At 45.4% G+C, this 13256-nt stretch overlaps 2 protein-coding genes across 2 annotated transcripts in view; both read left to right on the top strand.

The window, feature by feature from the left end:
- Window positions 1-371: 371 nt before the first annotated feature.
- si:dkey-32e6.3 (uncharacterized) lies at window positions 372-6667 on the top strand. Its single transcript, XM_037480779.2, has 6 exons — window positions 372-759; window positions 1353-1525; window positions 1616-1834; window positions 3719-3879; window positions 3966-4098; window positions 5494-6667. Exons 1-6 carry the CDS (start codon window positions 468-470, stop codon window positions 5668-5670), a joined length of 1155 nt encoding a protein of 384 aa, XP_037336676.2. The 5' UTR covers window positions 372-467; the 3' UTR covers window positions 5671-6667.
- A 576-nt stretch (window positions 6668-7243) lies between these two features.
- Window positions 7244-13256, top strand: part of LOC119222625 (kelch domain-containing protein 8B-like) — a 293155-nt gene continuing 287142 nt past the window's right edge. Inside the window, exon 1 of the mRNA XM_037479409.2 lies at window positions 7244-7550. The gene's annotated coding sequence lies outside the window, so the exon portion shown is untranslated. The remainder of the gene's footprint in view (window positions 7551-13256) is intronic.

Here is a 13256-nt window from a genome sequence, read left to right as displayed (position 1 = left end):
TTGCAAGTCTTTGTACGTTCGAGTCTGACTCGAGTCCAAGTCACATGACTCGAGTCCACACCTCTGCTAACTTTACCTTCATTTTTTTCAAAAAGTACACAGTAATATTTTATGTAAATGTACATGGTCATAGAGGAGGTCAACATGATCCAGGATCAAGGGAGGCATCTGTTGTCAAGGTTACCCCGAATGACACGACCCCCAGCGGGACACCTGACGCGAAAGCTGCCACGTTGTCCCACGGGCGGAGCGCAAGTGCGTAGGTGCCTGTTTAAGATGTATAGGAACAGAAAGTATTCTTTAGTTGACAGAGAAATTGATGTAAAAAACCGTTTGTACATCACCGGAAGATGACGCTATTGGCGGACTAGTGCGCCACTATTAAACCACCGAAGAAGACAGGTGGCTTGGAGGAACAAGGAAGTAAACCCGTGAAATGACTATGGCAGCTGAGCCGGTTCGGTGGAATGTCTGTGTTGAAATATGTACAAACCAATAGCTCGTTAATGGAGGGGTTAGAGGACAGCGGTCGAGCAGCTGAAGAACATGGCGGGACGGACAACGGGAGTGGGACAGAGTCCCCGGGGACAGTCCCACGCGGGCTCTGTCCCTCACGTCCCGGCCCGAGGAAGAAGCTGGTCCTGCACATCGACCTCAACAACACCATCCTGGTGTCGGACACCGTGACGGGACAGGGCCCGGCGGCCGCCCTGGATTATTTCCTCTCAACGGTCACCTGGGGGAAGATGAGCAAACAAGGTGAAGAGGACACGCTGTGCTAGTGATGACATTTTGACGTTCACACGAGGACTTTCTGCTGAGCCAGCGAGTTCCTTGTTCCGGTACATGTTCGACAAGCTGTCAAACACCGTGACAGTGAGATCAAACGGGGATTTTAGAAATGTAATTGAAATCAGACACATACCGAATGGCAGGTCATCCTCTCTATTGTAATGTGGAAGAATATCAAAGTGACGTATTTTTGCTTTGAATGTACAACAGAGCTATGACAAATCCCACGTTATTGGTGACTTAATATCGTGATAACTACTACTAAATATGACCATTTATTATCCCTTCTGCTGATTCCATTTTCAAATTATTACTCTTGTATAAACGAATTACGAGGAATGACAATTAAAAACTAGCATAATAATGAATTGAAGTACAAAAGAGAAATATGTGTCAATATGTGGTCAATTACATACCTTTTATTAATGAGGCCGCCTGACCCAACAATACACAGAATGCTGTGTACCGTTGGGTCAGGCTGCCTCATGAATGTCATCAAGGGAAGAAAAGGTTTTATGTCCTATAGAAACATTGAATGAATGATGCCCTGTGTGATGCAGGGAGGTGGGAGTGGCTGAGCGACTCAACATCCCTGCTGCCACCTTGTGACAACGCTGTGAGTTACTACTCTCACTTTGGACGCACGCCGGGTTTCACCTCTGCCGCAGGGAAACGTTTCGGCGGGATTCTGGATGAGCATCTGGCTCTGTTCCGCTGGCCCGCAGGCACCAAGGCAAGCATCATATATTAGGAGGAGGCCAGATTAGATATTTTTATTAAGTTACTTACCTTGGTTACTGACCGCTGACTTTGCTCCCTGCAGGCGGACCGAGAGCTGTCTGTCAAAGGCGAGGGTGGACAACTGTACCACTGGATCCTACCCTCCTTCTTCCAGCTGCTCAAAGACCTGACGCAGGAAGGGAGGGAGTTTGCCGTTGTTTTCCGTACGTTTGGAAGCGACCTGCCTCGTGTGCTGAGCGCTGTATCCAGAGCGCTGAATGAAGGGGCTCATCCGCTGTTCCCCGATCTGCCCGATCTCAAGGTAGAAGTAACATCACACTTATTTATTCTGAAGCCAGGAGTGTTAAGGGAGGGATGAGTTGGTGCTCAATGTGTTTATCTTTCAATGGGACAGTTTAAATTACAACAACATTCTTAGGTCTACCAGATGGTTTGTGGTAACCTCACCAGAATAAGGTAACGTCAGGTTTACGTCTACATTATCCATCAGGATCACACGCACGGCCTCCTTGGCAACACTTCATAACACAGACTTAAGGGGTAGTTGTTGTGTGAGTTACTCCTACACAGTCAGCGTTCTACCTAAGCTATATTTTAAGCATTGTCACCTCTACCTCTCTCCTCAAGCAGCACTTTCTGATGGGGAACTGGAGCTGTTCTCTACGTTCAAAAATCACGTAGATTATCTCTGACCGGTCGACTTCTGCCTGGCCAGTCAAAAAGCATTAAATACATATTTGTTTTTATCATTTTTAAAGGAAATGTTAATACACCAGAAAAGTACCGTGTTAATGTGACATGTTTACTATCTTACCTGCTGTAATAAGAGCACTAGTCATCCACAAACTGCCCACCTGTGTGTTTCTGGGTGTGCTGTAGGGTTCTGCAGTGAATGTGTGTGGGACGGTGACCTTGTTGTTCTCTTGAGCAGGGCCCTCTTGTGTCTTTTTAACACGGAGCCTCCATTGAAGGAAGACGCTCCCTCTCTCAGGGTTTCGTAGCTTGCTTGTTAGCCCGCTGGAGTGGAACACATTGACTTTGTGCGGAGTGCGGAATGGGCGCATGGCGGGAGGCGGAGGAGATGAAGCTGTCAGGCAAAGCGAGCTGTCCGGTGGAGAGCGCAGATCAGATAATATTCAACCTCCTATCATTTCATATATTGCTTTGGAAAAACGGAAGATTGATGTTGACAACTCAATATCGTTGGTGATACTGTTTTTTTACCCTTTGATGCTACAGTGTTCACCATTTAGCGGCGTTTATTGGCAGATATTAAGTAGAATATTCATAACTGCATTTTAATTGGTGTATAAACACCCAAAACTAAGAAGCGCTATGGTTTTTTTTCTAAGCCTAGAAAAAGCTATTCATCTTTGCTCCGGCAGTGGGTCTTCTTCCAGAGTCTGTCATCTGGCACCGCCACGTTCCTACAGAGGCCCAGAAGCGACACTGATTCTTCGTATGTTCTGAAGGCCACGTAGTGCTGCACTGAGGTTGTTAGAGGCCATTAATACTCACACACTGTCCCTTAATGCTAAAAGACCACTGACTCTGTGTTTCTTATGGACTGACATATGCCTGTGTTGTGGTTATTGTCTGCAGGCTCTCAGCATGTTTACAGTTAAAGCACTCTGGTGCCGCCTCACCCAAAGGAACTGTATTCTCATTTGTAACATTAATATAGCAGCAAACAGCTACAAGCTATGCAAATTGGAGTAATTACAGCTGATAACCCACCTGGACTGACAGCATCATGTGTGAGCCTAGCGTCCCCCCCCCTCAGGTGTACAAGACGTAATGCACAGTCTATTTGCTCCACGTGCACTCTCACTGTAGTCTGCTCGGTGGTTGTGCTGTTAGCAACGTTGGCTTACTACAGGTCGAAAGGCAAAACAAAGCCCTGCCACGTTTAATGCAGACTGTGATCTAGATGTGTAGAATAGTGACTTTTTAAACAACTGGTCCACCTACCCAAACATTTGGTTTAGAAAGATGTATCCGCTTCATGCTGTTTAATCTACCCTATTTGTTCTAAAGCCACAGAAGGCCAGCGTTTTACTTCATGTAGCTTTTATGTGTGGGAAAGCTGATGTCACAATTGATGTAGGTGACGTCTGCCAGAAGCCAACCATTCTTAAAGCGGTTCCCTCTCTGACTCTGACTCTTCCTGTCACTCCCCGCTCAGTTAAATGTGAATATGACTCCAGGAAAGATCCGCTGCAGCAAGAGGGGAGCCGCCCTGAGCCGCGGCGAGGAGCGCCATTCGACTCGGGACGGAGACCGAGGCCTGTATCAGTACTTGAGCTCAGTCCAGGGCCTGGGGGGCTTCCAGGACCACTTTGAATGGTATGCATGGCACCCTTTCAAGCCGGTGGGGATGGGGGTTTTGTGGCATCTATGCATAATCTTTCTTCTCCTTTCTTCTCCTTCAGGTGGGCCAGTAATACCTTCTCCATCCGAGGGGGCAAGCCGCTGTGGGTGGACCCCTTTGACCAACATGTTGAGCACATCTTCATCGACGACAACATCCGACAGAACGACGAGGATACCATCGTTCATCCCAAGGTACCGTCACTACGTCGTACATCCTTCCATTCTCGGGTCTTTAGCACATCTCGAATGGACTCCAAACAGATAACGAGTACTGTTCTCATTTAGCTAATTATCTTTATCCACTCTGTAAATGATTCAGCGTCTTAATTAGAGCCATGTGAATACGTTTCAGTAACACTGCTGCGTCTGTTCCTCGTGTTCTGAGAGCAGAGTCTCAGGCTGTGTTACATAACCAGGGAGTCAATCCCGTAGGACCTGTAGCTCTTAGAAACCTTCACACCCATCTGGTCAATCTGTTAGACTGTTTCTTTCTTATCATCTCCAGCTGTTTTTAAAGAAATGGCATCTGTCCTGGATAAACCAGGCTCACTCATCAGAAACTGACAGGTTTGCTTCTTTTAGTGAGCGCGCCTCTTGCTCTGTGTACGATGGGCTCCGATTGTGACCTGGTCTATAATGACTGACTTTCTTTTTGGCGTAATAATATATTAGGTTTAGTTGTCTTTCTAACTACCTATTGATCGTGCGGTTTAGATTTTTCTGGTGTACAACTGCAGGAGCGAACGCGATATATTTGTTATTTTTATTTTTCTTGTTGAACAGAACTTGGCTCTGGCTCACAAACGACTGACCTTATGGCTTCTCTCTGCAGAGGAAACATGATTGGATGAACCGTCATTTATTACATTATGTAGTGGAGATGAAAAGAGCTGTATTCATATCAATGATATTTCTGCAATCTACATACTTTTGATCTGCTTATCGTCTCGTTCTTTTGCTCCTGTTGAAGTTATGTTCAAAATGTCTCCTTATTCATTCAATTATTAAGTGAGGTCCCAATCTAGTTGTTTCAAGTAATAGTAGGGAAAACAGAGTTGTTTCTAATGGCATTAATCGTGGCTTCGTTCCATTTAAATGTCTCAGTAAACCATGACTTTGTTCTATTCAAGAACCCTGAACCTGAATCTGCTAAATGTAATCCAGCAATCATTAATTAAATTGTTTACACAAGTGTAAAGAGTTTTTCCTTTGTGCCACCTTCCGAGTCCCTGCAGTTTGCCCTTGAGGGATCCACATTACAATCTTTAAGCGTTTTAATTAAAATTGTAAGTACATTTTTTCCCTCTTTGGAACCCTTCAGTGTGTGGTGACAAAAGTCATCTCCCAACATGCACTCGTTGTAATGTTTGGCTTCCATTCTCAACTATTGTGTGTGTACATCTGGTCTTTATAGATACTTTCATGTGCATTGTTGTTGTTGTTTTTGGGGAGGACGTTTTTATGCAGATATTGTTCTATAAATTGTCTTTTAACAGATGTGATGGTGAGAGTAGAGGTGGTCCACAAAGCTAACCTGACTTCCCCCACCCATTCCTTTTTTTTTCTCTCTGTGTGTGTGTTTCCCAGGTGTTCTTGGACGCAGGTGGCACTGAGACTCGCACTGCCAGCACCTCTGAGCTCTATGATATCACGCTGGTCCAAACCGACCTCCTCCGGGCCATTTCTCAGCCAAGCTACTTCACTCAGCGTGTCCACATCTGTCTGGAAAACTATGAGAGGAATCTCCAGCAGGGGGCACCCTAGTGCACAACTGTGTGTCTGCATGACCTTAAGCACAACACCCCGACTCCAGCACAGATGGAGGATGCAGACACCGTAGGCTGTTGGTCTGAAATTTTGTGTCAGGTAGCATGTTTGGGGTAAGGTGAAAGCCTCGTGTTACTAGCCGCTAGAATCCACCAGTTCATTTTTTTATTGCTCCTTTACTGCTTTTGTCATCCTCAGGGTGTGACGCGTTGCCGTAGCTTTTCCACTTTTAGATGATTCTAACTTCCTTGTCTGCATTGTCTCCATCCACTTGGAACGGAGCGTTAAAACTTGAAGACTTCTCATTGACTGGGAAAGTACCGCATTACAGGAGATTACTCTGTAACGAAAGTGCACTATGAGCACATTCTGAAGACATTGCATCAGAAGAGACTAAACTCATGTGACTATATATTTCAATATAAATAACAACACTCTATATTAGATCACTTATTTCCTGACATTGTCAGGTGTAATATCTGAGATGCATTAGTCTGAGCAGTTCAGTGTGTGTGTGTGTGTGTGTAGCTATATATATATATATATATATATATATATATATATATATATATATATATATTAGTGTGGTGTGTGCAGTGATATCTATAGAAATACCATCCAGCTAAACGTGGGTTTTGGATGTGTTATTTGCTAGTAGCACTTTAACGGTTTAGCGTTATTTAAGACGGCAAGCCTCCGTTATTTAATTTACTCATAAGCGACAGTGATACCGTGTATTCTAAAGAAGCAATGTCGTTTGCAGAGTTTGGCAACAATTTGGACAACAATTTGTCTTGAGTAGCTTTGCAACACAAACCTTTCCTAAGCAATGTAAACATACTTTAGTACTGTGCATTGGAGACTGATCCACATCACGTTACGATGGATTCTGATGCTGCCACGCACATGATTCATAAGGACACACTGCATTTTATTTTTCTAATGGTAAATATTTCCAGTCACTGTTGAATAAATTGCTGTGTTTATTCTTGAATTGTTTGGTGTGTTTTTTGTGTGTGTACATTAAAATGTGTTCTTCTCTTAATGTTTCAAAGAAAATATCCAAGACAAACATTTATTAGTTCCCTGATTTAAAAGAGACAGGACTGGTTGTCTCCTAGGTACTCGACGCCACAGAGGCTCTAACATTTACTGGTTTGCCTACAGAGCAGAGGAAGAATAGCTTTAGTTCTGTTCTGTGCCCTGATCTGTCACTGGTTAATATTTACTGAGTTACCACAGAGCTCCATGTTTGATTGACACATCTTGTAGGAGCCTTCATCGTAGCACTCGTCTCCCGGTTACAGCTGGATTTACTGCTGCTGTCCACCGCCCACCTGATCCTCCACCATGAGACATGTTTTATTTTCTATTAAGGAAGAGTTAAACTGCAATTAAAGTTCATTACACAATTAATTTGCAGCTCCAAATTATAAAAAAGCCAGTAGCACCTTTAAAGCGATGTGGATGCCTCAGACCACACGAGGGCAGCAGCAACGCTCCGAGGAGCCCTGCCTACCTCCCCCTCACCCTCCAGAGGCACCATCCTCCCCCCTCAGGTGAGCGAGGACTCACCTGAAGTCCCCCAGCTTTCTCAAAGCAGCACCCATCGATGCGCAGGGTGTTCGACGGAGGGACGAGCCGCGACTGAGCGGTGCTGCTTACATGCGCGCGCGCGCGAGTGAGCGAGTGAGGGGGGACGAGAAGGGGAGAGAGCACCGTGGAGCCAGCTGTTTGGATCACGAAAGGAACTGTTGGTTTCGCAGGATTCCGTCGCTAAACGGGGAGCAGCGCCCGTGTTTCCGCCGCTCGGCATCCTCCGTCCCAACGCTCACGCGCAGCCACGCCTGACGTCCGAGCCACCGGCCAGGAGACAGGTAAGGACCGCCGTCACCAAAACTTTCCTCCTCTCCTCTACCCACGGCCGATGAGGTGCTCCTACCGACTTGTTTCCAAAATGGAAATAACGGAATCGGGTTTCGGAGGACTTTAGACGCGGGAACTTCACCTGCGCGCGCACGTGCTCCGGCTCGGGGCCGCTGATGGACATAAGCTCGGCGTGAACAGGTGTGAGGCGTAAGTTCAATGACGGCGCTGTAGCGAGAAAATGGTGGACAGGGGATCAAGCACAGCAACGAAAAAAGAGTTTATATTTTGAGACGCCCCTTTGGAATGTGGCGGTGCAGCAGCACGGCGATAAGCAAGCACCAAGTGACGCGCAACCTGTAAAGTCTTTACGCCACAGTAATTCTCTGTCTAGCTCAACCTGGTCTACTCCGATGCTACGAGCCTTTGGGGTTGGGGGTCGCAGGGCCACATCCATCCAGCAGTTTTGTTGAGATACGTCTTATTCGAGACGAGCCAGGTACCAACATCTGGATGCAGCTGTGAACCACCGCTGGTAAATTGGCTTGTGGTCTTTATCTGGGTTTTGGAGCAACCTCAACTTTCCGCTTTACGCAAAACGCCTGAGTTCAGTGTTCGGGATGAGAGAGCTCATGATGGCGCCCCCCCTGGGACCCGACTCTCTGCTCCCGGGTTCCAACTTGCCCGCTGGCTCCCTCCTCTCTCTCTCACTCTCTCTCTCTCTCTCTCTCTCACTCTCTCTCTGCTGCCATACGGTTTCCATCCGACCTGCAAACGATTGCTCCCACCTTGGTACAAGTTCATTTGTCTGATGCGGACCCCCGCTGACGTGCAGCATGTGGTCCTGTCTCGTCGGATCCGGCGCAGCGGTGCGCGCAGCTGTTACCGTGCCGGCACAAAGCAAAGGGCTCCCCGGGAAGGCTGCGTGCGCCTCGCTGCCGCCGTCGGGGCAGTAGCTGTAGGGGACGACGGCAGATGGACTGTCTGAGGGTCGAAAATGATTCACGTCTGAAATTAGCCGCCAATTCTGGCACAGCGGCACGTTAGATATGGATTCGTTAAAGCGCACGGTGTAGTATGTTTTTTTTCCCCGCAGGACACATCATGGTTTGAAGCAGCGTCAGCTCCACCTGGAGTAGGAAATCATGTTTTTTTTCTTGTAAGCGGGCCCTTTAGTGCATAAACATGTATCCCACATTGCAGTTAAATTTATCCCAAAGGTCAAACCATGGGTCAGAGCACACCATTTCGGGCTTCACATGGCAAACGAAGAAATTACTGCTTTTCTCATTGGTCCGACCCATTCCCTCCGTTTGCTCTGCTTCCTACCGAATTCACCGCATGTTTACACTGTAACCTTCATCTTGTGTTCATTTCACGGTGATCCGCTTAATCTGGCCATCCATAACTGACCATATTACGTGATATTAGTGATGTTTGGGATTTAAGAATTGAGGCTTGTCCTCCAGTTGAACGCACACTGATTTGTGCTGCATGGCCACATCGCCCGAGAGCAGTGGATGGTAGCCTGGGGCCTCATCTATTTACCATGAGTACATGCTGAGCCTGTGTGGTCCCACGTTGGTTCAGGGAATCTGATCATTATACTTATTTGTAATTGATATGTCATTAAGAACTGTTGCATTTTGGTACCACTATTCGATTTCTGTTGTGCCGTAATTTAAGAGCCCTTTGGTCACACGTTGGTGTGTGCATGGTTCTGCAATTGCGTCTGCGTCGTCACTTTGCACGTGTTGCAAAGCAATTCTCCGCCAGAACAATAGGTGGAGTAACATTTTTTGTCGAAGACGACCTAGAGATGGACGTCTTTGTGTGTGGAAGTCGTTTTTTTAAATGTATTAATCAGAGACTTGTTTTCCCCCCTGTATCGCCACTGCTGCTATTCATCGCCTTTTTTTCGCAGACATATTTATCCCATATTTTTCTCCACAACTTTGTACACCCCTCCGTTTGCGGAGATCTCCCTCCGTGAATTGGAGGCCACCTGCGCGTCCTTATAGTCCGGCAATGACGAGTTGTACAAGTGGTCATATTTCCGTATTTCTTCCGACAAAAGCTCTTCAATCTGATTCATTCTCTCTTCAAAAATCTTTTAAAAATGGTGGTATTATGCTATGAAATCGGTAATATGAGACTCCGGAAATGATGTAGTTAGCGGACCAATCATAGCCTTGCGGGCTGCATGTGTCTGTGCATTAGATATTAACCTAAACCCAGCAGCTATTGAGTTTACCTTAGCATAGAGACGGGAATTAGGGAAAACAATGAGAGATAAGGGCAAGGGTCACGTGAGAGAGTAGCCTTTCTGCTTGCGAGCTAAGCTGGAAAGGAAACATTTATTGCCATAATCATAATCTACAGACTTGAGTTTCACTGTCTCCTGACACAGACAGCGACGTTAAATAGTTAATCAGAGCTAGCTAACATTAGCTAACCAACGTGACGGGCTACTGACCCAGACCGTTAAATAATGTCAAGATAATTTAGTTATCACTCACTTCGGCGATGGTATGCTGCCCGGTCGTCTGGTGAAGGAAGGACACATATTTCTTTATATTTTCACTTGATAAAGTCAGCATAATTTGAAGTGCTGGTTGACAGACGGCAAGTTCGAGTCCCTCAAGAGCCTCGCAAAAAATGTGGGTGGTTCTCTTGTGGTCCTTCTCCATCCTAAGCTAATCCATCTTCCATTTTTCGATGGTCGATGGGTGCGTAGATTTTTTCCTTTTGAACTAGAAATGGTGATGGAGGCTGGATTTGCTCTGATACTTTTTTTTCTTTTAAGATTGTTTGATTCTTCCCGCACCAGTCAAGGCAAGAATAAAAACATTCAATGGCAACTGCAGTGGGTTATTACCGCTACAATGTTTTTTACAACTTAACTAACGTTGTAATTATTGTTGGAGGAATGGGGGCATTTTTTGCCCCTCACCTTGTGATATAGGGGGTAAAATCATATTTCTTGGGGGCAATTTGGCCCTTTGCTTGCGTGTATTTCCGACGCTGCCTGAGCCCCAGTCTGTGTTCAGGGCTCCTCTCATTACTCGTACTAGAACTTAAAGCACTGCAATATGTATGTATAACCCACATTATCGTGAGACATGTCGTGCATGACCGCCTCTTGTGAAGTCTGCTATGTCCATATGTCTTTCGCCCTGGTGCATGCTGGGAGGCTGCTAAGCTGCAAAGAGACGCGTTTTGAGTCCTTCCCAGCATCGTGCTGGTTCCCTTGAAAGAAAGCCAATCGGATTTCTCGAGATGGGACATCCTGCACACACCAGAATGTTAAAATAGCCAAATAATCTTCGATAAGGAAAGTAATAATTCTTTGTTTTTTTTCATCACTTGATCTCGATTAAAAAAAATTATTCAGTCCGCCTACTACTTTGTACACTATGCACCTGGCAAAGTATAGACATATAGATCGGCTCAGAATCCTGACTTGACAGTGGTGGTAAAAGCAAAACAGAGAAACGTACCTGCACTAAGTGAGTCTGGGTGAGACGAACCATGCTGTGCAAGCAGGGCATAATCTACTTAAAGAAATGTGATGGACCATAAGACCTCTACGGGCATAATACAGAGGAGGTGTAGTGAACATCTGTCCACTGTTTAAAAGAGCAAAAAGGGCAACTTCGATGCATACTTTGGTAGGGTTGGGTATCGAGAATCGAGAATCGATAGGAATCGAGACTAGCTTTGCGATTTACCCGGTATCGTTCAAAAGTTTAAAATTCAATTCCTAGTTTCGATTCTAAGTCCGCCGGCGCCGACCGGTAATAGAAACCGCTGAACACCAACGAAGAAGCGTCCACCGGAAGTGTTAGCATAACAGCGCGATCGAACATGGATAGCGTCCCGGTTGTTGTGAATTTGTGACTCATCAGACCAGTGCGCGCGCGGGTGCCGGGTGGCCAGAGCGGAGCTGTCCTATCTGTTAAAATGAGCAGTGAGGCTGGCGCTGCAAAGAAAAAAAAGATTGTACTAGCACTCCCCGCGTCGACCGCTAGCACCCCCCCCGTCAGCGAAAGTGTCCCTGATTTGATGTAGGGAGAGTTGGCAACTCCCTATGTGTGCCCCGTCTGTGACGCGCTGCGCTGACCGTCCTCCACTGCCTCTTCCTCTGGCTCCAAGGGTTATTATCCCATCAGTGGGAGCAACGTAACGTTTAACGTTTAAGTGCCTCCAGTATCATACACTCATGTGTAAATGTCTTTTTGTGAGGTTTCAAAAATAAAGTTCTCTTGAGGAAAGTGTACCCCTGTTAAAATATATTAATAATTTATATTGTTTATACAATATTCAAGTTCATAGTTTGATATTTATATTGTAGTTGAAAACTATGGAATGCCGTTTTAGTCAAAATTAAATAAATGAACAAATACACGGTAATGCATAATGACACTGCATTTCATAATAAATAAATGAATAAAAACACGGTAATGCATAATGACACTGCATTTCATAATAAATAAATGAATAAAAACACGGTAATGCATAAGGACACTGCATTTCATAATAAATAAATGAATAAAAACACGGTAATGCATAATGACACTGCATTTCATAATAAATAAATGAATAAAACCACGGTAATGCATAATGGCACCGTAATGCATAATGACCCAGTATTTCATTTCACGTTCTTATATGCAAATCAGGGGGCGTGGCTATCTATCACATTCAGAACAGACGACAGAGCCGTGTGCCGTCGACACCGCTAGCGAACGCGGAAGCACACCCCCCCCCCCCCCCCCCCCCCCGATCGAATTGGGTCGCCGCTTGTCATTAAGGGGTAAAGGTGGGTCCCGGAGCCAGACAAGTTGAGAACTACTGGGCTAAGGGACGTGAGAGTGTTGACATAATGGAAGACATCGGTGGGCTCCGAGATAGCATGCTAGCATTAGCGGATCAAATCGATCAACATGGGTTATCTGCAGATACTATTTTGACACATATTGAGGGTTTTCTGGAAGTACTAGGGCTTGCGGTTCCGACTTCGGCAGCTCTAGACAAACGGCCCACCAGTTGAGAAACACTGCCTTAGCCAGCCCTTTTTGCACACGTCTCCGTTGTCTGTTCTGAATGTGATAGATAGCCACGCCCCCTGATTTGCATATAAGAACGTGAAATGAAATACTGGGTCATTATGCATTACGGTGCCATTATGCATTACCGTGTTTTTATTCATTTATTTATTATGAAATGCAGTGTCATTATGCATTACCGTGTTTTTATTCATTTATTTATTATGAAATGCAGTGTCATTATGCATTACCGTGTATTTGTTCATTTATTTAATTTTGACTAAAACGGCATTCCATAGAAAACAGCCCTGTTAGAAATTCATAGTAAAGTTAATAAAAAGTTAAAAGTTCATAGAATTAACATTGATGGAGAAGATCAGACTATTTCCTTCAGAAAGACCCTTGGTTAGCTAGCTCATTTAAAATATCTTAGACTTAAACTTTTTTGACCCTGCCTCTTGAAAGAATCGGAATCGAGAATCGCTGGGAACCGGAATCGAAACCAGGAATCGGAATCGGAGCCCCAAACTCTGCTCGACAGAGATGGTGTATGAGTTTAATACGAATTGTCTTTATATATGATTGAAGTGGTGTGTGTGTGTGTGGGACAGTGCAACGCTCACACACGCACACACACACTACAAACATTAACCCGGGTGGATGAGTGTG

Source organism: Pungitius pungitius, chromosome 1, assembly GCF_949316345.1.
Source record: "Pungitius pungitius chromosome 1, fPunPun2.1, whole genome shotgun sequence".
Lineage (NCBI taxonomy): Eukaryota > Metazoa > Chordata > Actinopteri > Perciformes > Gasterosteidae > Pungitius > Pungitius pungitius.
This window is presented reverse-complemented; position numbering and strand designations above follow the sequence as displayed.